Here is a 22,254-nt window from a genome sequence, read left to right as displayed (position 1 = left end):
AGGGAAAGGTGGGAAAGAAGAGAAGGACTCCACCTTCCAATCCTAGTCGGACTAGGATTGGAGGAGGACTCCTCCTCCCCTTGGTGGCGCAGCCCTTAGGGATACTTGAGCCTCAAGGCATGCCTCCCCTCCCCCCCTCCTATATATATGGAGCTATTAGGACTGATTTAAGACAACTTTTGCCACGGCAGCCCGACCACATACCTCCACGGCTTTTTCCTCTAGATCGCGTTTCTGCGGAGCTCGGGCGGAGCCCTGCTGAGATTAGATCACCACCAACCTCCGGAGCGCCGTCACGCTGCCGGAGAACTCATCTACCTCTTCGTCTCTCTTGCTGGATCAAGAAGGCTGAGATCATCGTCGAGCTGTACGTGTGCTAAACGCGGAGGTGCCGTCCGTTCGGCACTAGATCGGAGCGGATCGTGGGACGGATCGCGGGATGGTTCATGGGACGGTTCGCGAGGCGGATCGAGGGACGTGAGGACGTTCCACTACATCAACCGCGTTTCTTAACGCTTCTGCTGTGCGATCTGCAAGGCTACGTAGATCGGAAATCCCCTCTCGTAGATGAACATCACCATGATAGGACTTCGTGCGCGTAGGAAAAATTTTGTTTCCCATGCGATGTTCCCCAACATGGAGATGGCGAGCAAGAGAAACAGATGGCGACTGTGGGAAGGGATGCGATCGGGAGAGAGAATGAGACGGCGAGGTGGGGAGGTCGGGAGGGGAGAACTTATAGCCCCATCTCCTCCAATTTTGAAGCTTTGCTGCTCCGCTCCGCTGAAAGTTTTTAGGTCAGATTTCGAATTTGGTTGAGGCTTTTGCCTGCTAGCCGCTCGGGAGAGAGTAGGGAGGAGGCGCGCGATGTTGATCGGAGGAGAATGCGCGGGGCAAAGGGGTGGCTGCGATTGGGGGAGTCTTTCCCTGAGGATCGGGGGAGAATGCGCCATCGTAGTATTTATGGGATTTGTTACGCTAAACAAACTCAACTACCGAGAGAGAGGATCTAGGATTCCTTTTTTTCTTCCCTACTCTCACGCGATTATGGTAGGGGCATTTACGTCCAAAACCAACGAAAGTTCCTTTTCTAGGCCATGCGTTAATATTGGTGCAAAAAACTATAAACCCTACATCTAGTAACGGAGGGAGTAGTAAGTAGATGATGGTTGCTAGAGTGACAGAAGCTTAAACCCTAGTTTTTGTGTTGCTTCGTAAGGGGCTGATTTGGATCCACTAGTTTAATGCTATGGTTAGACTTTGTCTTATTCTTCTTTCGTAGTTGCGGATGCTTGCAAGAGGGGTTAATCATAAGTGGTATTCTTGTCCAAGTAAGGGCAATACCCAAGCGCCGGTCCACCCACATATCAAACTATCAAAGTACCGAACGTGAATCATATGAACATGATGAAAACTAGCATGACAGAAATTCCCGTGTATCCTCGGGAGCGTTTTTCCTCCTATAAGACTTTGTCCAGGCTTGTCCCTTGCTACAATAGGGATTGGGCCACTTTGGTGCACCGTTTCTACATTGTTACTTGCTACTTGCTACGAATCACCTCACCACACAATCACTTGTTACCGATAATTTCAGTGCTTGCAGATTTTACCTTGCTGAAAACCACTTGTCAGATCCTTCTGCTCCTCGTTGGGTTCGACACTCTTACTTATCGAAAGGACTACGATTGATCCCCTATACTTGTGGGTCATCAAGACTCTTTTCTGGCGCCATTGTCGGGGAGTGAAGCGCCTTTGGTAAGTGGAAATTGGTAAGGAAACATTCATATAGTGTGCTGAAATTTATTGTCACTTGTCACTATGGATACTAATCCTTTGCGGGGCTTGTTCCGGGTATCTTCACCTCGAACGGAAGCACAAAGAGTTGCTCCTCAAACTGCTGCACCTACTGAAAATATTTTCTTTGAATTTCCTTCGAGTATGCTTGAGAAGCTGCTGGCTAATCCTTTTTCAGGACATGGAACATCACATCCAGACTTGCATCTAATCTATGTAGATGAAGTTTGTGGTTTATTTAAGCTTGCAGGTTTGCCCGAGGATGAGGTCAAGAAGAAGGTCTTTCCTTCATCTTTGAAGGATAAGGCGTTGACATGGCATAGGTTATGTGATGATACTGGATCATGGGACTACAATCGGTTGAAATTGGAATTTCATCAAAAGTTTTATCCTATGCATTTAGTACATCGTGATCGGAATTATATTTATAATTTTTGGCCTCGTGGCAGAGAAAGCATCGCTCAAGATTGGGGAAGGCTTAAATCAATGTTATATTCATGCCCCAATCATGAGCTCTCGAGAGAAATTATCATTCAGAACTTCTATGCTCGGCTTTCTCATGATGATCGGACCATGCTTGACACTTCTTGTACCGTTCTTTTATGAAGAGAGATATTGACTTCAAATGGAATTTATTGGAGAGAATTAAACGCAACTCTGAAGATTGGGAGCTTGAAGAAGGTAAGGAGTCCGGTATGAATTTCAAGTTTGATTGCGTTAAATCCTTTGTTGAAACAAATACTTTTTGTGACTTTAGCGCTAAGTATGGACTTGACTCTGAGATAGTAGCTTCATTGTGTGAATCATTTGCTACTCATATTGATATCCCCAAAGAGAAGTGGTTTAAATATCCTCCTCCTTTAGAAGTCAATGTAGTTAAACCCAATCCAGTTGAAGAGAAAGGCATTGCCTATAATGATCCTGTTGTTCCCAGTGCTTACATTGAGAAACCACCTTTCCCTGTTAGGATAAAGGATCATTCTAAAGCTTCAACCGTGATACGTAGAAGCTACATTAGAACACCTACACCCCCTGAGAAAATTAGAGTTGAACCTAGCATTGTTATTATCAAAGATATTCTGTCCGACGATATTGAGGGACATAATATTCACTTTTGTGAAGATGCTGCTAGAATTGCTAAACTCACGCTAGAGACAAACGTAGGCCTGTTGTTGGCACGCCTGTTGTTTCTGTTAAGATAGGAGATCATTGCTATCATGGTTTATGTGACGTGGGTGCTAGTGTTAGTGCAATACCTCAATCCTTATATGATGAAATCAAAGACGAGATTGCACCTGTTGAGATAGAACCTATTGATGTCACTATTCAGCTTGCCAATAGAGATACTATCTGACGTGTGGGAATTGTTAGGGATGTTGAAGTCTTGTGTGGTAAAATGAAGTATCCTGCTGATTTCCTCATTCTTCCTACCGCACAAGATAGCTTTTGTCCCATCATATTTGGCAGACCCTTCCTCAATACCATCAATGCGCATATTGACTGGGAAAAGCAAATTGTCACTGTTGGCTTTGAAGGTGTGTCACACGAGTTCAATTTCTCCAAGTTTGGTAGACAACCTCATGAAAAAGACTTGCCTAGTAAGGATGAAACTATTGCCTTAGCTTCTATTGCCGTGCCTCCTACTGATCCCTTAGAGCAATACTTGCTTGAGCATGAAAATGATATGCATATGGATGAAAGGGATGAGATAGATAGAGTTGTCTTAGAACAATATCCTATCCTTAAGAATAATTTGCCTCCTGAACTGCTTGGGGATCCACCTCCACCAAAGGGTGATCTCGTGTTCAAGCTTAAACAGTTGCCAGATACTCTTAAGTATGCTTATCTTGATGAAAAAGAGATATGTCCTATTATTATTTGTGCTAACCTCTCAGAGCATGAAGAAAAGAAGTTATTAAAAACTCTGAAGAAGCACCGTGTTGCTATTGGATATACTCTTGATGATCTTAAGGGCATTAGTCCCACTCTATGCCAGCACAAGATTAAAACTAATCCTGATTCCAAACCAGTTGCTGATCATCAAAGGAGATTGAATCCTAAGATGAAAGAGGTAGTAAGAAAAAAAATACTAAAGCTCCTGGAAGCGGGTATTATTTATCCTGTTGCTCATAGCGATTGGGTGAGTCCGGTACATTGCATCCCTAAGAAGGGAGGTATCACCGTTGTCCCTAATGATAAGGATAAATTGATCCCATAGAGGATTATTACTGGAAATCCACTTTCACCTGCCCTTTCGGTACCTTTGCTTATAGACGTATGCCTTTTGGATTATGCAATGCACCTGCTACCTTTCAAAGATGTATGATGGCTATATTCTTTGACTTTTGTGAAAAGATTGTTGAGGTTTTCATGGATGACTTCTCCGTTTAGGGGTCTTCTTTTGATGATTGCCTCAGCAACCGTGATCGAGTCTTGCAGAGATGTAAAGACACCAATCTTGTCTTGAATTGGGAGAAGTGACACTTTATGGTTAATGAAGGCATCGTCTTAGGACATAAAATTTCTGAAAGAGGTATTGAAGTCGATAAGGCTAAGGTTGATGCAATCGAGAAAATGCCATACCCCACAGATATCAAAGGTATAAGAAGTTTCCTTGGTCATGCTGGTTTCTATAGAAGGTTCATTAAAGACTTCTCTAAGATTTCTAGGCCTCTTACCAATCTCTTGCAAAAGTATATTCCTTTTGTTTTTGACGATGATTGTGAGGAAGCCTTCGAAATACTTAAGAAGGCCTTGATAACTGCACCTATTGTTCAACCACCTGATTGGAACTTACCTTTTGAAATCATGTGTGATGCTAGTGATTATGTTGTTGGTGCTGTCCTAGGGCAAAGAGTTGATAAGAAGTTGAATGTTATTCACTACGCTAGTAAAACTCTAGACAGTGCCCAAAGAAACTATGCTACTACGGAAAAGGAATTTTTAGCACTCATGTTTGCATGTGAAAAGTTTAGGTCTTACATAGTTGATTCCAAAGTCACTATTCACACTGATCATGTTGCTATTAAGTACCTCATGGAGAAGAAAGACGCTAAACCTAGACTTATCAGATGGGTTCTCTTGCTACAAGAATTTGATTTGCACGTTGTCGACAAAAAGGGTGCTGATAACCCAGTAGCAGATAACTTGTCTAGGTTGGAGAACGTTCTTGATGACCCACAACCTATTGATGATAGCTTTCCTGGTGAGCAACTGAATGTCGTCAATACTTCACATAGTGCACCGTGGTATGCTGGTTATGCAAACTATATCGTTGCCAAATATATACCACCTAGTTTCACATACCAGCAAAATAAGAAATTCTTCTTTGACTTGAGACATTACTTTTGGGATGATCCTCACCTTTATAAGGAAGCAGTAGATGGTGTTATTAGGCGTTGTGTACCTGAACATGAACAGGGACAGATCCTACAGAAGTGCCACTCCGAGGCCTACGGAGGACACCATGCGGGAGATAGAACTGCACACAAGGTATTGCAATCAGGTTTCTATTGGCCCACTCTCTTCAAGGATGCACGTAAGTTTGTCTTGTCTTGTGATGAATGTCAAAGAATAGGTAATATTAGTAAACGTCAGGAAATGCCTATGAACTATTCACTTGTCAGTGAACCATTTGATGTCTCGGGCTTTGATTATATGGGACCTTTTTCCAAAATCCAACGGGTATACTCACATCCTAGTTGATGTTGATTACGCCACTAAGTGGGTAGAAGCTATCCCCACTAGTAGTGCTGATCACAACACCTCTATCAGGATGCTTAAAGAAGTTATTTTCCCTAGATTTGGAGTCCTTAGATATCTAATGACCGACGGTGGTTCTCATTTCATTCATGGTGCTTTTCATAAAACGCTTGCTAAGTACGATGTCAACCATAGAATTGCGTGTCCATATCACCCTCAGTCCAGTGGTCAAGTAGAGCTAAGCAATAGAGAGATTAAACTAATTATGCAAAAGACTGTTAACAGGTCTAGAAAGAATTGGTCTAAGAAGCTCGATGATGCACTGTGGGCTTATAGAACTGCCTATAAGAATCCCATGGGCATGTCTCCGTACAAAATGATATACGGTAAAGCATGTCATCTACCTCTTAAGCTAGAGCATAAAGCTTATTGGGCAATCAAAGAGCTCAACTTTGATTTCAAACTTGCTGGTGAGAAGAGGTTATTTGACATTAGCTCGCTTGATGAATGGAGAACTCAGGCATATGAGAAGGCCAAGTTGTTCAAAGAAAAGGTTAAGAGGTGGCATGATAAGAGGATACAAAAGCGTGAGCTCAATGTAGGTGATTATGTCTTGGTATATAACTCTTGTTGAAGATTCTTTGCAGGCAAGCTTCTCTCTAAAAGGGAAGGTCCCTATATTGTTGAGGAAGTATATCGTTCCGGTGCTATCAAGATCAACAACACGGAAGGTAATTGTCCGAGAGTGGTAAATGGGCAGAGAATCAAGCATTATATCTCAGGTACTCCCATAAATGTTGAAAGCAATATTATCAATACCATAACTCCGGAAGAATACCTAAGGGATATTTATCAGCCTGTTTCAGACTCCGAAAACGAAGAGGTATGTGATTCGGTAAGAAAACAGACTCCAAAACTTTTCCAGTAGGAAATTTTCTCCGTTTTGGAATATTTGAGAAAATACAAAAATTGGAAGTAGTCCGAAAAGCGCGCGAGGAGGCGAGAAGCCTGCCAGGCACGGGCCCACCCCCTGGCCGCGCCTGGGGGGCTTGTGGCCACCTCGTGTACCTCCGGGACTCCGTTTGTGTGCGGAGTACTCCTTCTGGTCTGGAAAAAATCAATATATATTCTCCCGTTTGGTCTGACCTTTGTATCATGCAGATTTCCTATGTTTTCGTTTCCAGCCTATTTTTTGTCGTAGAATTAGGCCAAGATGTCTTCCCAAGATTCAGAGGGGGAGAGCTATGTGGCAGATTACCTTGCTGACCCCAAGGTCTATGGGGACTTGGATCCTTATGGCTGGACCACTGATGAGGAAGAAGATTATGATCCCAAGGGGGAGGAACAAACAAGTTCTGATGAAGAGGAGGCTCCTCTACCTCAACCTGGACACACGCATGTGGAGTTCAAGAAGTCGAGCCTTTCTGACTCAAGGAAGAAGCCTAAGACTTTGTTTATCCCTTCTCGTTTCTTGCAGGAGACTAAACAGGAATTATGCCAAAGGGTGTTGAAGCTTGAAGAGGAAAATGATGATTTGAGGGAGCAGAATTTTATGCTCAAGTGGAAATTAAACAATCTCAAGACCTCTGCAACAACTCCACCACCATCACCTCCAAAGGAAGACAACTGAGCAGGGGTATGGGCAATCCCCTTGGCTTGTGCCAAGCTTGGGGGAGTTGCCCCGGTATCGTATCACCATCACATCTTTTGCCTTTACCTTTGTTTCAGTTTGTTCCTTTTTAGTTTTCTTTTCTCTAGTAGAATAAAGGTCTTAGTGTTTTAGTCTTGAGTTTTGCTTTCTTTCACCCCCGATGTATTCGAGCTCGTGAGCCATATAATAAAGAGTGTCTTAGTTGAAGGGCTTTGCCTCTTGCCATGATAAAAAAATTGAGATAGAACAAAAGCATGAAAGATCATGATCTTATGGGAAGTGATGGCTTCACATATAAAAGAATGATGATTGAAACTTGTTGAGGGTAGACAAACGTAGACCTTGGTCATTGTTGCAATTAATAGGAAGTGATAAATAAGGAGAGGTTCACATATAAATATATCTTCTCTAACACCATCTATGATTATGAACACTCACTAAACTATTGCATGCCTAGAAGTAGATGTTGGACAAGGAAGACAACATAATGAATTGTGTTTGCTTGTTTCCGAACAATGTTATATGATTAGAGATCCCTTTGCATGTAACGAATGCTTCCACCTCATATTAGCCAAAACTCCCGCACTAAGTAGAGATACTACTTGTGCATCCATAAACCTTCAACCCAGTTTTGCCATGAGAGTCCACCATACCTACATATGGATTGAATAAGATCCCTCAAGTAAGTTGTCATCGGTGCAAGTAATAAAAATTTCTCCCTAATATGTATGATCTATTAGTGTGTGGAAAATAAGCTTTGTACGAACATGTGATTAGGAAGACATAAAAGCGACATACTGCATAATAAAGTTCTTTATCACAGGAGGCAATATAAAGTGACGTTCCTCCGCACTAAGAGGACACTCATCCAAACCTCAAAAGCGCATGACAACCTCTGCTTCCCTCTGCGAAGGGCCTATATTGTACTTTTACTTTTTTCCCTTGAAAGAGTCATGGTGATCTTCACCAATTCCTTGTTTCGCCTTTATCTTGGCTAACGTCATATGCTTGGGAAAGATCTATATTCATATGTCAACTTGGAAGTAAGTATTCATGAATTATTATTATTGACATTACCCTTGAGGTAAGCAGTTGGGAGGCAAACTATAAGCCCCTATCTTTCTCTGTGTCCAGTTGAAACTTTGATCTCATGAGTACCACGTGAGTTGTAGCAATTGTAGAGAACGAGTATCCAAGTGTCCAAGTGTCGGTCCACCCACATATCAAACTATCAAACTAACGAACGCGAATCATATGAACATGATGAAAAGTAGCATGACAGAAATTCTCGTGTGTCCTCGGGAGCGTTTTTCCTCCTATAAGACTTTGTCCAGGCTTGTCCCTTGCTACAATAGGGATTGGGCCACTTTCCTGCATCGTTTCTATTTTTGTTACTTGCTACTTGCTACGAATCACCTCGCCACCCAATCACTTGTTACCGATAATTTCAGTGCTTGCAGATTTTACCTTGCTGAAAACCATTTGTCAGATCCTTCTGCTCCTCGTTGGGTTTGACACTCTTACTTATTGAAAGGACTACGATTGATCCCCTATACTTGTGGGTCATCAGCAGTGCCACAAGTATGTGGGTCTATCATTATCAACCTTGCATCTTTTAGCACTCACACTATGAATATGTGTATCATCACGATCAAGATTCATTAGGAATAAACCATTAACCAGCGGGGCATGACCATAAAACATACCACTCATATAAATAGAACAACCATTATTCTTAGATTTAAATGATTAGCCATCTTGCATCAAGAGAGATCCCGATACAATGTTCATGCTTAAAGCTGGCACTAAATAACAATTATTAAGGTTTATAACTAATCCCGAAGGTAGATGTAGAGGTAGCGTGCCGACGGCGATCACATCGACCTTGGAACCATTCCCGACGCACATCGTCACGTCGTCCTTAGCCAGCCTACAGTTGTTCCGTAGTTCCTGCTTAGAGTTGCAAATGTGAGCAACAGTGCCGGTATCAAATACCCAGGAACTACTACGAGCGTCGGTAAGGTACACATCAATAATAAGTATATAACATATACCTTTGACGTTGACGGCCTTCTTGTCTGCTAAGTACTTGGGGCAATTCCGCTTCCAATGACAGGTTCCCTTGCAGTAGTAGCACTCAATCTCAGGCTTAGGTCCTTTCTTTGACTTCTTCCCGGTAACTGGCTTACCGGGCGCGGCAACAGCTTTGCCGTCTTTCTTGAAGCTTTTCTTACCCTTGCCCTTCTTGAAACTGGTGGTCTTATTCACCACCAACACTTCATGCTCTTTCTTGATTTCTACCTTCGCAGATTTGAGCATTGAATACAACTCAGGAATAGTATTTTCCATCCCTTGCATGTTGTAATTCATCACACAGCCTTTTGTAGCTAGGTGGAAGTGACTGGAGGATTCTGTCAATGACCGCATCACCCGGAAGTTCAACTCCCAGCTGAGTCAAGCGGTTGTGCAACCCAGACATTCTGAGTATGTGCTCACTGACAGAACTATTCTCCTCCATCTTACAGCTAAAGAACTTGTCGAAGACTTCATATCTCTCGACCCGGGCATGAGCTTGAAAAACAAGTTTCAGCTCCTCGAACATCTCATATGCTCCGTGTTTCTCAAAACGCCTTTGGAGCCCCGGTTCTAAAATGTAAAGCATGCCACACTGAACAAGAGAGTAGTCATCACTCCGCGACTGCCAGGCATTTCTAGCATCCTGGTCTGCCACGGGAACGGGAGGATCACCTAGCGGTGCATCATGGACACATGCCTTCTTGGAAGCCATGAGGATGAGCTTCCAGTTACGAGCCCAATCCGCATAATTACTACCATCGTCTTTCAGCTTGGTTTTCTCTAGGAACGCGTTGAAGTTGAATGGGACATTTGCGTTCGCCATTGGATCTACAATATTTGTAAAGACAATTTTAGACTAAGTTCATGATAATTAAGTTCATCTAATAAAATTACTAATGAACTCCCACTTAGATCGACATCCCTCTAGTCATCCAAGTGTTACATGATCCACATCGACTAGCCCGTGTCTGATCATCACGTGAGACGGACTAGTCATCAACTGTGAGCATCTCCATGCTGATCGTATCAACCATATGACTCATGTTCGACCTTTCGGTCTCCCGTATTCGAGGCCATGTCTGTACATGCTAGGCTCGTCCAGTCAACCTAAGTGTTTTTCGTGTCTAAACTGGCTTACACCCATTGTATGCGCACGTTAGAATCTATCACACCCGATCATCACATGGTGCTTCGAGACAACGAACCTTCGCAACGGTGCACACTTAGGAGAATACTTATCTCGAAATTTTTAATGAGGTATCATCTTATATTTGCTACCGTCGTTCTAAGCAATAAGATGTAAAACATGATAAACATCACATGCAATCATATAGTGATATGATATGGCCAATATCATCTTGCTCCTTTGATCACCATCTTCGGGGCACCATGATCATTATCGTCACTGGCATGACACCATGATCTCCATCATTGTGTCTCCGTGAAGTCTTCATGCCAACTGTTACTTCTACTACTATAGCTAACCGTTAGCGATAAAGTAAAGTAATCAACATGGCGTTGCATCTCATACAATAAGTTAAGACAACTCCTATGGCTCCTGCCGGCTGTCATACTCATCGACATGCAAGTTGTGAATCCTATTACAAGAACATGATCAATCTCATACATCACATATGTAACATCACATCCTTTTGGCCATATCACATCACATAGCGTACCCTGCAAAAACAAGTTAGACGTCATCTAATTATTGTTGCAAGTTTTACGTGGCTGGTTAGGGTTTCTAGCAAGAACATTTCTCACCTACGTGACAGACACAACGTTGATATGCCAATGCTATTTACCCTTCATAAGGACCCTTTTCATCGAATCCAATTCGACTAAAGTGGGAGAGACAGACACCGCTACCCACCTTATGCACCAAGTGCATGTATGTCGATGGAACCAGTCTCACGTAAGCGTATGTGTAAGATCGGTCCAGGCCGCTTCATCCCACAATACCGCCAAAAAAACATAAGACTAATAACGGCAAGCAAGTTGATAAATGAGCGCCCACAACTTTCGTGTTCTACTCGTGCATAGAATCTACGCATAGAACCTTGGCTCAGATGCCACTGTTGAGGATCGTAGTAATTTCAAAAAAAATACTACGCCATACAAGGATCTATCTATGGAGAAACCAGCAACGAGAGAGGTTGTAGAGCATCTTCATACCTTTGAAGATCGCTAAGCGGAAGCGTTACTATGAACACGGTTGATGGAGTCGTACTCCCAGCGATTCATATCGCGGTGGATTCCGATCTATGTGCCGAATTACGACACCTCCGCATTCAACACACGTGTAGCCCGGTGACGTCTCCAACACCTTGAACCAGCAAGGAGGAAGGAGAGGTTGAGGGAGAGAGTTCCGGAAGCACGACGGCGTGGTGGCGGTGGAGCTACGTGGTTCTCCGGTAGAGCTTCGCTAAGTTATGCGGGGGACGAGGAGAGAGAAGGGTAGGGCTGCACCGAGAGAGAGAGAGAGAGAGAGAGAGTTTTCGTGTCTCAAATCAGCCCCAACACCTTAGGTATTTATAGGAGGGAGGGAGATAGGGTGCGCACCCCTAGGGTTCCCTCCCTAGGGGTGGCGGCAGCCCTAGATGGCCAGGGAGCCCTGCGGCCAGGGTGGAGAGGAGGGTTGCGCCCTAGGTGGGCCTTGGGCCCCTCCTGCGCCTAGGGTTTGTCCCCTCCACCTCTCCTTCCGCCTTGGGATGAGAGGGGAGGGCGCACCAACCCACTTTGGGCTAGTCCCCTTCCACCTTTTGGTCCATGAAGCCTCTTGGGGCTTGTGGCCCCTCCCGGAGGACCCCCGGAACCCTTCCGGTGGTCCCGGTACGTTACCAGTGATGCCCGAAACACTTTTGTTGTCCGAAACCTCACATCCTATATATCAATCTTTACCTTCGGACCATTCTGGAGCTCCTCGTGACGTCTGGGATCTCATCCGGGACTCCGAAAAACCTTCGGTAACCACATACACTATTTCCCTATAACCCTGGCGTCATCGAACCTTAAGTGCGTAGACCCTACAGGTTCGGGAGACATGCACACATGACCGAGACATCTCTCCGGCCAATAACCAACAGCGGGGTCTGGATATCCATGTTGGTTCCCACATGTTCCATGATGATATCATCGGATGAACCACGATGTCAAGGATGCAATCAATCCCTTATGCAATTCCCTTTGTCTATCGGTATGATACTTGCCCGAGATTTGATCGTCGGTATCCCTATACCTTGTTCAATCTCATTACCGGCAAGTCTCTTTACTGATTCCATAACACATCATCCCGTGGCTAACCCCTTAGTCACACTGAGCTCAATATGATGATGGATTACCGAGTGGGACCACAGATACCTCTCCGTCACACGGAGTGACAAATCCTGGTCTTGATTTGTACAGCTCAACAGACACTTTCGGAGATACCCGTAGTGCACCTTTATAATCACCCAGTTATATTGTGATGTTTGGTACACCCAAAGAACTCCTACGGTATCCGGGAGTTGCACAATCTCACGGTCTAAGGAAATGATACTTGACATTATAAAAGCTTTAGCAGATGAACAAAACAATCTAGTTCTATGCTTAGGATTGGGTCTTGTCCATCACATCATTACCCAATGATGTGATCCCATTATCAATGACATCCAATGTCCATGATCAAGAAACCATGATCATCTATTGATCAACGAGCTAGCCAACTAGAGGCTCACTAGGGACACATTGTGATCTATATATTCACACATGTATTACGGTTTCTGGTTAATACAATTATAGCATGAATAATAGATAATTATCATGAACTAGAAATATAATAATATCAACTTTATTATTGCCTCTAGGGCATATTTCCAACATGCCACCCACGTAATCCACGCGCGGCACGAGGCAATGGTCGTACCCGTCCGTGTTGTTGGTGCTCGTGCCTGCCCACGTCGAGCCGTGGCCGCTCGCACCCGGCCGCGCCAGACCGTGGTCGCATATGCCCGCTCCATAGGCGCTCGCGCCAGCCCACACCAAGTTGTGGCCGCCTGCGTCGGGCTGTGTCCACATACGCCAGCGCCATGGGCGCTCGCGCCAGCTGCTATCCCACAGAGAACAGCGCCAGAAGTTGACACGTTGACAAAGGATGGGCTTGCGTTCGTCCTTCCCTTGAAGAGGAAAGGGTGATGCAGCACAGGAGCAGTAAGCATTTCCCTCAGTTTGAGAACCAAGGTATCGATCCAGAAGGAGGGTCTCGTCAAGTCCAGAGTACCTACGCAAACACAAACAAGCTTGCACCCAACGCTTCAAAGGGGTTGTCAATCTCTTTAAGATTGTTTGCAAAGTGAGATCTGAAGGCGGAAAGTGCAATGAAGTAAAAAGTGTAAGGCTGAAAATATGGTGTGAAGTAGACCCTGGGGGCCATAGTGTTCACTAGAGGCTTCTCTCAAAATAGCAAGTATCACGGTGGGTGAACAAATTACTGTCGAGCAATTGATAGAACCGCACAAAGTCATGATGATATCTAAGGCAATGATTATGAATATAGGCATCACGTCCGAGACAAGTAGACCGATACTTTCTGCATCTACTACTATTACTCCACACATCGACCGCTATCCAACATGCATCTAGTGTATTGAGTTCATGATGAACAGAGTAACGCTTTAAGCAAGATGACATGATGTAGAGGGATAATGTCAAACTAATGATGAAAATCCCATCTTTTTACCCTTGATGGCAACAACACGATGCGTGCCTCGCTACCCCTTTTGTCACTGGGTGAGGTCACCGCACGGTATGAACCCAAAACCAAGCACTTCTCCCATTGCAAGAATCATAGATCTAGTTGGCCAGACAAAACCCACAACTCGAAGAGAATTACAAGGATATAAAATCATGCATAAGAGATATCAGAAGAAACTCAAATAAGATTCATAGATAATCTGATCATAAATCCACAATTCATCGGATCTCGATAAACACACCGCAAAAGAAGATTACATCGGATAGATCTCCATGATGATCATGGAGAACTTTGTATTTAAGATCCAGGAGAGAGAAGAAGCCATCTAGCTACTAGCTATGGACCCGTAGGTCTATGGTGAATTACTCACGCATCATCGGAGAGGTCATGGTGTTGATGAAGAAGCCCTCCGTGTCCGAATCCCCCATCTGGAGGGCACCAGGACGTGCCCCAGATGGGATCTTGCGGAGCTAGAAGCTTGCGGCGGCGGAAAAGTAATTGCGATCGTCTCTTGATTTTTTGGGAATATTTGGGAATATATAGGCGCAAGATCTAGGTCACGGGACCTCCAGGGGGGCCACAATCCTGGATGGCGCGGACCCCCTGGCCGCGGGGTGGGGGCTTGTGGGGCCCCTGGGGCTCTTCTGGCTTGGCTCCCAAGTTCTCCGATCTTCTTCCGTTCCAAAAAAAATCTTTTCAGGGATTTACTTCCGTTTGGACTTCGTTTCAAAATCTCCTCTGAAAGGGGTCAAAAACGTGGAAAAAATAGGAACTGGCACTTGGCACTGAGTTAATAAGTTAGTCCCAGAAAATAAATGAAAAGCATGCAAAACATCCAAAGTTTGACAAGATAATAGCATGAAACCATCAAAAGTTATAGATACGTTGGAGACGTATCAAGCATCCCCAAGCTTAACTCCTGCTCGTCCTTGAGTAGGGAAGTGATAAAGAATGACTTTTTTGATGTGGAATGCTACCTAGAATAGTTGTCTTTTCCAACTACTTTCACGTGGCATGAATGTTCAGATCCGTAAGATTCAAAACAATAGTTTGCTATTGACATGAAAACAGTAATACTTCAAGAAAACTAGCAAGGTAATCATGCACTTTCAAAATAACAAGGCCAAAGAAAGTTATCCCTACAAAATCATATAGTGTGGCTATCCTCCATCATCCTCAGACAACTAATGTAAATCATGCACAACCCCGGAATTGGCCAAGTAATTGTTTTCGCACTCTTACTTTCTCAAACTTTTTATAAATATCACGCAATACATGAGCGCGAGCCATGGATATAGCACTATAGGTGGAATAGAGTGTGGTGGTGGTTGTGAGACAAAAAGGAGGAGATGGTCACATTGACTCGGCGTATCAATAGGCTATGAAGATGACCATTAATAGATATCAATGTGAATGAGTAGGGATTGCCACACAAGAGATGCACTAGAGCTATAAATATGTGAAAGCTCAAGAGGAAAACTAGTGGGTGTGCATCCAACTTGCTTGCTCACGAAGACCTAGGGAAATTTTGAGGAAGCCCATCATTGGAATATACAAGCCAAGTTATAAAACGAAGATTCCCACTAGCATAAGGTAGTGACAAAGCAAGAAGCTCTCAATCATGAAGAACATGGTGCTATCATGAAGCACAAGTGTGGAAAAAGATAGTAGCATTGTCCCTTCTCTCTTTTTCTCTCATTTCTCTTTTTTTTATTTGGGCTCTTAGGCCTCTTTTTTTTATTTTCTCTTTTTTTTATTTGGGATCTTTGGCCTCTCTTTTCTCTCACATGGGACAATGCTCTAATAATGATGATCATCACAATTTTATTTACTCACAGCTCAAAGATCACAATGATGATGACTCCATAGGAAATGCCTTCGGCAGTGTACCGGGATGTGCAACGGTCTAGTACGATCATGCAATGGCAATATGAGAGTGACGGCACAAGTCATGAGACGGAACGGTGGGAGTTGCATGTCAATATATCTCGGAATGGCTATGAAAATGCCATAGTAGGTAGGTATGGTGGCTGTTTTGAGGAAGGAATTTGGTGGGTTTGAGTACCGGCGAGAATTGCGCGGCACTAGAGAGACTAGCAAAGGTGGAAGGTGAAAGTGTCTCTATACCATGGTCTCACATTAGTCATGAAGAACTAACATACTTATTGCGAAAAAAATTATTAGTACTCTAAACAAAGTGCTAAACGCATACTCCGAGGGGAAGGGTTGGTAGGTGTAAACCATCGCGCGATCCTGACCTCAACACAAAGGATGACAATCAATAGATCAATTATGCTCCGACTTCCTAACATAGCGGTTCACCATACGTGCATGCTACGGGAATCACTAACTCCAACAAAATTATCTCTAGAATCACAACACCCTACTAACATAATTCTCAATATTACCGAATCCGCGTCTCAAAACTAATTGAGAGGAATCGAAACTTTTCTTTCTACTCAATGCACATGAAGATGGAGGTTTTTACGTCCTCTTTAGGTACCTAGAACATTTGGGACTACTTTCATAGCATAAGCCAACTACAAAATCACGCACCCCTGTGCTCTAAATATATAAGTGAAGCACAAGAGCAAAAGTATCTAGCTCAAAAGATATAAGTGAAGCACTAGAGCAAAAGTATCTAGCTCAAAATATATAAGTGAAGCACTATGAGCATTCTAGCAAAATCACGATGAGTGCATGTCTCTCTCTCTCAAAAAGGTGTGCAACAAGGATGATTGTGACACAACAAAAAGAAAAGACTCCTAAGATACAAGACGCTCCAAGCAAAACACATATCATGTGCTGAATAAAAATATAGCTCCAAGTAATGTTACCGATGGATTGAAACGAAAGAGGGGATGCCTTCCCGGTGCATCCCCAAGCTTAGGCTTTTTGGTGTCCTTGATTTTGGCTTGGGATGCCTTGGGCATCCCCAAGCTTGAGCTCTTTCCACTCCTTATCTCTTTCTCCATGAGAACGTCACCCAAAACTTGAAAACTTCACAACACAAAACTTAAACAGAAACTTGTGATAACATTAGTACAAGAAAACAAACTACCACTTCTTTTGGTACTGTAGCAAACTTGAATTCCATCTATATTTATGATGGGCTACTGTATTATCACTTTTCCATGGCTAGTACCCCCCCCCCCGATACTAACCATAGTTTCATCAAAACAAGCAACCAACTCAACAAAAATAGAATCTGTCAAAAACAGACCAGTCTATAGCAATCTGTATACTTCGTATACTTCTGGTACCTCAAAAAATCTGAAACATTACGACAGCCTGGGGAAAAAGCATATCAATCAGCAGAAAAAATAATAAACTCAAAATCTATTTTTGAATAAAAAAAATGAAAAATCATCTCGTGAGCGAAAAGTTTCTGTCTTTTTCCAGCAAGATCAAACAATCATTACCAAGACTAGTCATAAAGGCTTTGCTTGGCTCAAACACAAAAAGAAACACAAAAACACAATCACAACAGAATTATGAAAGTATGGACGCAACAAAACAGAAAGAAAAAAGATAAATTCATTGGGTTGCCTCCAGACAAGCGCTATTGTTTAACGCCCTTAGCTAGGCATTGATAATTCAATGATGCTCACACAAAAGACAAGAATTGAAGCACAACGAGAGCATCACAAAGCATGTGAAAATCACATCTAAGTCTAACATACTTCCTATGCATAGGCATTTTATAGGAAAACAGATTGTCAAGACAACCAATAGTTACCAAATGCAAGGAAGAAGAAAGAGACAATAGCAATCTCAACATAACGAGAGGTAATTTAGTGATATGTAAGTTTCTACCACCATATTTTCCTCTCTCATAATAATTACATGTGGGATCATATTCGAATTCAACAATGTAACTATCACATAGGATATTCTTTTCATGATCCACATGCATGCAAAGCTGACGCTCTTCAAAAATAGTGGGATTATCATCAAATAAAGTCATGACTTCTCCAATCCCACTTTCAATATTGTTGCAAATATCATACTCATCATGAGGCTTAAACAAATTTTCAAGATCATAAGAAAAATCATCACCCCAATCATGATCATTGCAATAAGTAGGGGACATAGCAAAACTAGCATCCCCAAGCTTAGGGTTTTGCATATTTTTTAGCATGATTGACACTAATAGGATTTATAGTGAAACCATTGCAATCATGCTTTTCATTCAAAGAGCCCTCGTGAATCACTTCATAAATTTCTTCATCATGATTTTAAGATTCACGCATCTCAAGCAAAACTCCAAAAAGATAGTCACGTGCACTCAACTCACTAGCAATTGGATCAACATAATTGGATCTCTTAAAGAGATTAGCAAGTGGATGAGGATCCATATCACTAGATTTTCAGCAAGCGAATATGCAAGCATATTGAAGGCACATGGCACACAAGCAAAGGAAAGGCAAGCAAAAGAAAAGGGCGAACAAAAAAGGCAATCAAAAAAGGCAAACGAAAAAGGCAAACTCGTGAAGTGGGGGAGAGGAAAACGAGAGGCAACTGGCAAACAAAGTAAATGCAAGAGATGAGTTTGCGACACCTACTTGGATGAGTTCTTGACTTGATCTTCCTCCCCGGCAACGGCGCCAGAAATTCTTCTGCTATCCCACAGACAACAGTGCCAGAAGTTGACACGTTGACAGTGGCTGGGCTTGCGTTGGTTCTTCCTTGAAGAGGAAAGGGTGATGCACCACAGGAGCAGTAAGTATTTCCCTCAGTTTGAGAACCAAGGTATCGATCTAGAAGGAGGGTCTCGTCAAGTCCAGAGTACCTGCGCAAACACAAACAAGCTTTCACCCAATGCTTCAAAGGGGTTGTCAATCCCTTCAAGATTGTTTGCAAAGTGAGATCTGAAGGCGGAAAGTGCAACGAAGTAAAAAGTGTAAGGCTGAAAATATGGTGTGAAGTAGACCCTGGGGGCCATAGTGTTCACTAGAGGCTTCTCTCAAGATAGCAACTATCACGCTGGGTGAACAAATTACTGTCGAGCAATTGATAGAACCGCGCAAAGTCATGACAATATCTTATGCAATGATTATGCATATAGGCATCACGTCCGAGACAAGTAGACCGATACTTTCTGCATCTACTACTATTACTCCACACATCAACCACTATCCAGCATGCATCTAGTGTATTGAGTTCATGACGAATAGAGTAACGTTGTAAGCAAGATGAAATGATGTAGAGGGATAATCTCAAACCAATGATGAAAACCCCATCTTTTTACCCTTGATGGCAACAACACGATGCGTGCCTCGCTACCCCTTCTGTCACTGGGTGAGGTCACGGCACGGTATGAACCCAAAACCAAGCACTTCTCCCATTGCAAGAATCATATATCTAGTGGGCCAGACAAAACCCACAACTCGAAGAGAATTACAAGGATATGAAATCATGCATAAGAGAGATCAGAAGAAACTCAAATAAGATTCATAGATAATCTGATCATAAATCCACAATTCATCACATCTCGACAAACACACCGCAAAAGAAGATTACATCGGATAGATCTCCATGAAGATCATGGAGAACGTTGTATTGAAGATCCAAGAGAGAGAAGAAGCCATCTAGCTACTAGCTATGGACCCGTAGGTCTATGGTGAACTACTCACGCATCATCAGAGAGGTCATGGTGTTGATGAAGAAGCCCTCCGTGTCCGAATCCCCCCTCCGGCAGGGCACCAGGACGTGCCCCAGATGGGATCTTGCGGAGACAGAAGCTTGCGGCGGCGGAAAAGTAATTGCGGTCGTCTCTTGATTTTTCTGGGAATATTTGGGAATATATAGGCGCAAGATCTAGGTCAGGGGACCTCCAGGGGGGCCACAAGCCTGGATGGCGCGCCCCCTGGCCGCGGGGTGGGGGCTTGTGGGGCCCGTGGGGCTCTTCTGGCTTGGCTCCCAAGTTCTCCGATCTTCTTCCGTTCCAAAAAAAATCTTTTCGGGGATTTTCTTCCGTTTGGACTCCGTTTCAAAATCTCCTCTGAAAGGGGTCAAAAACATGGAAAAAACAGGAACTGGCACTTGGCACTGAGTTAATTAGTTAGTCCCAGAAAATAAATAAAAAGCATGCAAAACATCCAAAGTTCGACGAGATAATAGCATGAAACCATTAAAAATTATAGATATGTTGGAGACGTATCACGAGCCCACACCCACGCGTGGCCACACCAGTCCATGCCATGACAGGGTCGGCCCCACCACCACCTCTGGGCTCCGCCTCTCTCCTCTCTTCTGCCGACAGCATGGCTCGCGCCGTCAATGCCGGACTCATTCCTCCATTGCCGGAGATGGTTGCGGGCCTATGCAGCAGCGCCGGCTAGTGGGATCTGTCCCGTCGCTGGAAGACCGTCGTGTCCCCGTCGGCGACCAGCCGGTGGATGCACGGAGGAGAGGGGCAGTGCGGCAACAGCTCTGCCTTCGAACGCACTGTGCAGGTGGTGGAGCGGTTACGGGTGTAATCCTCATCAGGAAACGCACAGAAGAAGGAAAGGGGAAAAGCTTATCCATATGGCCATTTTGGAGTAAGGTCACTGAATTTGGAGGGATTAGAAAAACAAGGCTAAAGAGTGGTCCAGACTAGTTTTGCCACAATTCTCATCTTGTTATGGGATTTCGCAAATTGGTCATGTTAACAGTGCTATTTATTAGCATTCACATGTTATAGACCTTATTATTTCTAGTATTTGTCTTAAATACTATATTTTCTGTTGAGTACCGATGTATTCCAGATCCTAAGTTGATGTGATATATTTCCACGTTTCTCACGTGTTGATATTAATTACATCTATTTGCAATTTAAGATCTTTAATCTCTTGCAAAGATAAATTCAGTACATCTATAGTACTAATTTGCGATTGAGAATTTTCTTCTTTCGCAAAACAATCTCATTGCGATTGAGATTAATTTTCTCTCGCAAAATATAAATTCACTTTGCTAAATTATCTTGCAACTTGATACAAGACCATCTCATTTAATTTGAGGTCCATACAATTCAAGTTTTCACTTGAACATCAAGTTTGCAGCATCATTACTATTCATTACAGTAGTAGTGTATTTCTGTTGAGTACGATGTATTCCAGAACGTATGTATCTCCATTTTCGTAACATGTCGAGATTAATACATCTATTTGCAATTGAGAATCTCAATTTCTTGCAAATATTGACGCAAAATTCAAAGTGATTTCTTCAAATTGATGCTTGGGATCACACGGTAGTGTGTAGATGTAGTGCTTGTAGATTACCACCATTGCTTTACAAAGTGTTCTCCCACACATTTTTCTAAGTCATGACATAATGCATTACGAGTGAGTATCTACTGACTTCGTCAGATTATACTCCCTAGTGCCGAGAGATCTACTCCATTCACTACAAGAAATATGCTAATACACGACGCTATATTTTCATCGCTACATCGTCACGGTTTTTAGTTTACGACGATCTCACGACGAAAAACCAAGCGTCGAAAACGGAGCGTCAGAAATGAACAGCACCGACGTTTTGATCGAAATCGTCGTAACTTCTACGACGATTCCTGGATCGTCGTAACCTCTACAACGATCCTAAATCTTCGTTGACAATATAACCCAGTCCTACGTGGCAAAGTTACGACGAAATCAAAACATCATAGTTGAAATCAGCCCAACCCATTTCAATTGATCACATGGGCTGGTTTATTTGACTTCTTTTGGGCCTTAGCATATTTACAGCCACTTTAGTATGTTTTTTTCGAATTTTTTTTATCATTATAATTTGGGCCCTGGCCTTTTAGTGCCTAAATACATTTGGTCCAGTTTCATTTTTGACCTTTTTCATTTTTAAATTCAGCAACTTTTTGTTCCTGAACTTGGTTTCATTTCTATTTGTTGGGCCTTTGCAACCCAATTATTTGTCCAATATTAAATCCAACACTATTTCATATTCAAATCAAGAATACTCCAACTCAAATTAAAATCATCCATCATATAACATCACATAATACATCTCTCAGGTTTACATAACATAATAAATCATCTCATAAATACATTTCCTTACATAGGAATATAGCAAGAACAGACAGAATTGCAAAATAAAACAATGACACATCTGCTAACAATGGAGTTCATTCCACTCTCCTATAAGACATAGGTTCAGAAATTTTTATGTTGTGTTGATTTGAATGTCCCCAGTAGGCAGCATCGACATCTTCTCATCACTTTCCTAGCAACAGAAAAAGAGACAAAACAAAAAACATTAGACCGGATAGGAGCATCAGTAGCAGAGCAAACCAAATTGAATC

General features: G+C 42.9%; 1 protein-coding gene across 1 annotated transcript in view; it reads right to left on the bottom strand.

Moving 5' to 3' along the window:
* LOC123429679 overlaps positions 1-20,659 on the bottom strand; it is a 38,684-nt gene extending 18,025 nt beyond the window's left edge. The window contains 3 exon segments of the mRNA XM_045113692.1: positions 2,388-2,391; positions 13,090-13,307; positions 20,148-20,659. Coding sequence (XP_044969627.1) covers positions 2,388-2,391; positions 13,090-13,307; positions 20,148-20,486 — 561 coding nt within the window. The 5' untranslated portion in view covers positions 20,487-20,659.
* Between the last annotated feature and the right edge of the window lie 1,595 nt (positions 20,660-22,254).

Source organism: Hordeum vulgare, chromosome 2H, assembly GCF_904849725.1.
Source record: "Hordeum vulgare subsp. vulgare chromosome 2H, MorexV3_pseudomolecules_assembly, whole genome shotgun sequence".
Lineage (NCBI taxonomy): Eukaryota > Viridiplantae > Streptophyta > Magnoliopsida > Poales > Poaceae > Hordeum > Hordeum vulgare.
Note: the sequence above shows the minus strand (reverse complement) of the source record. Positions and strands in the feature narration are given on the sequence as shown.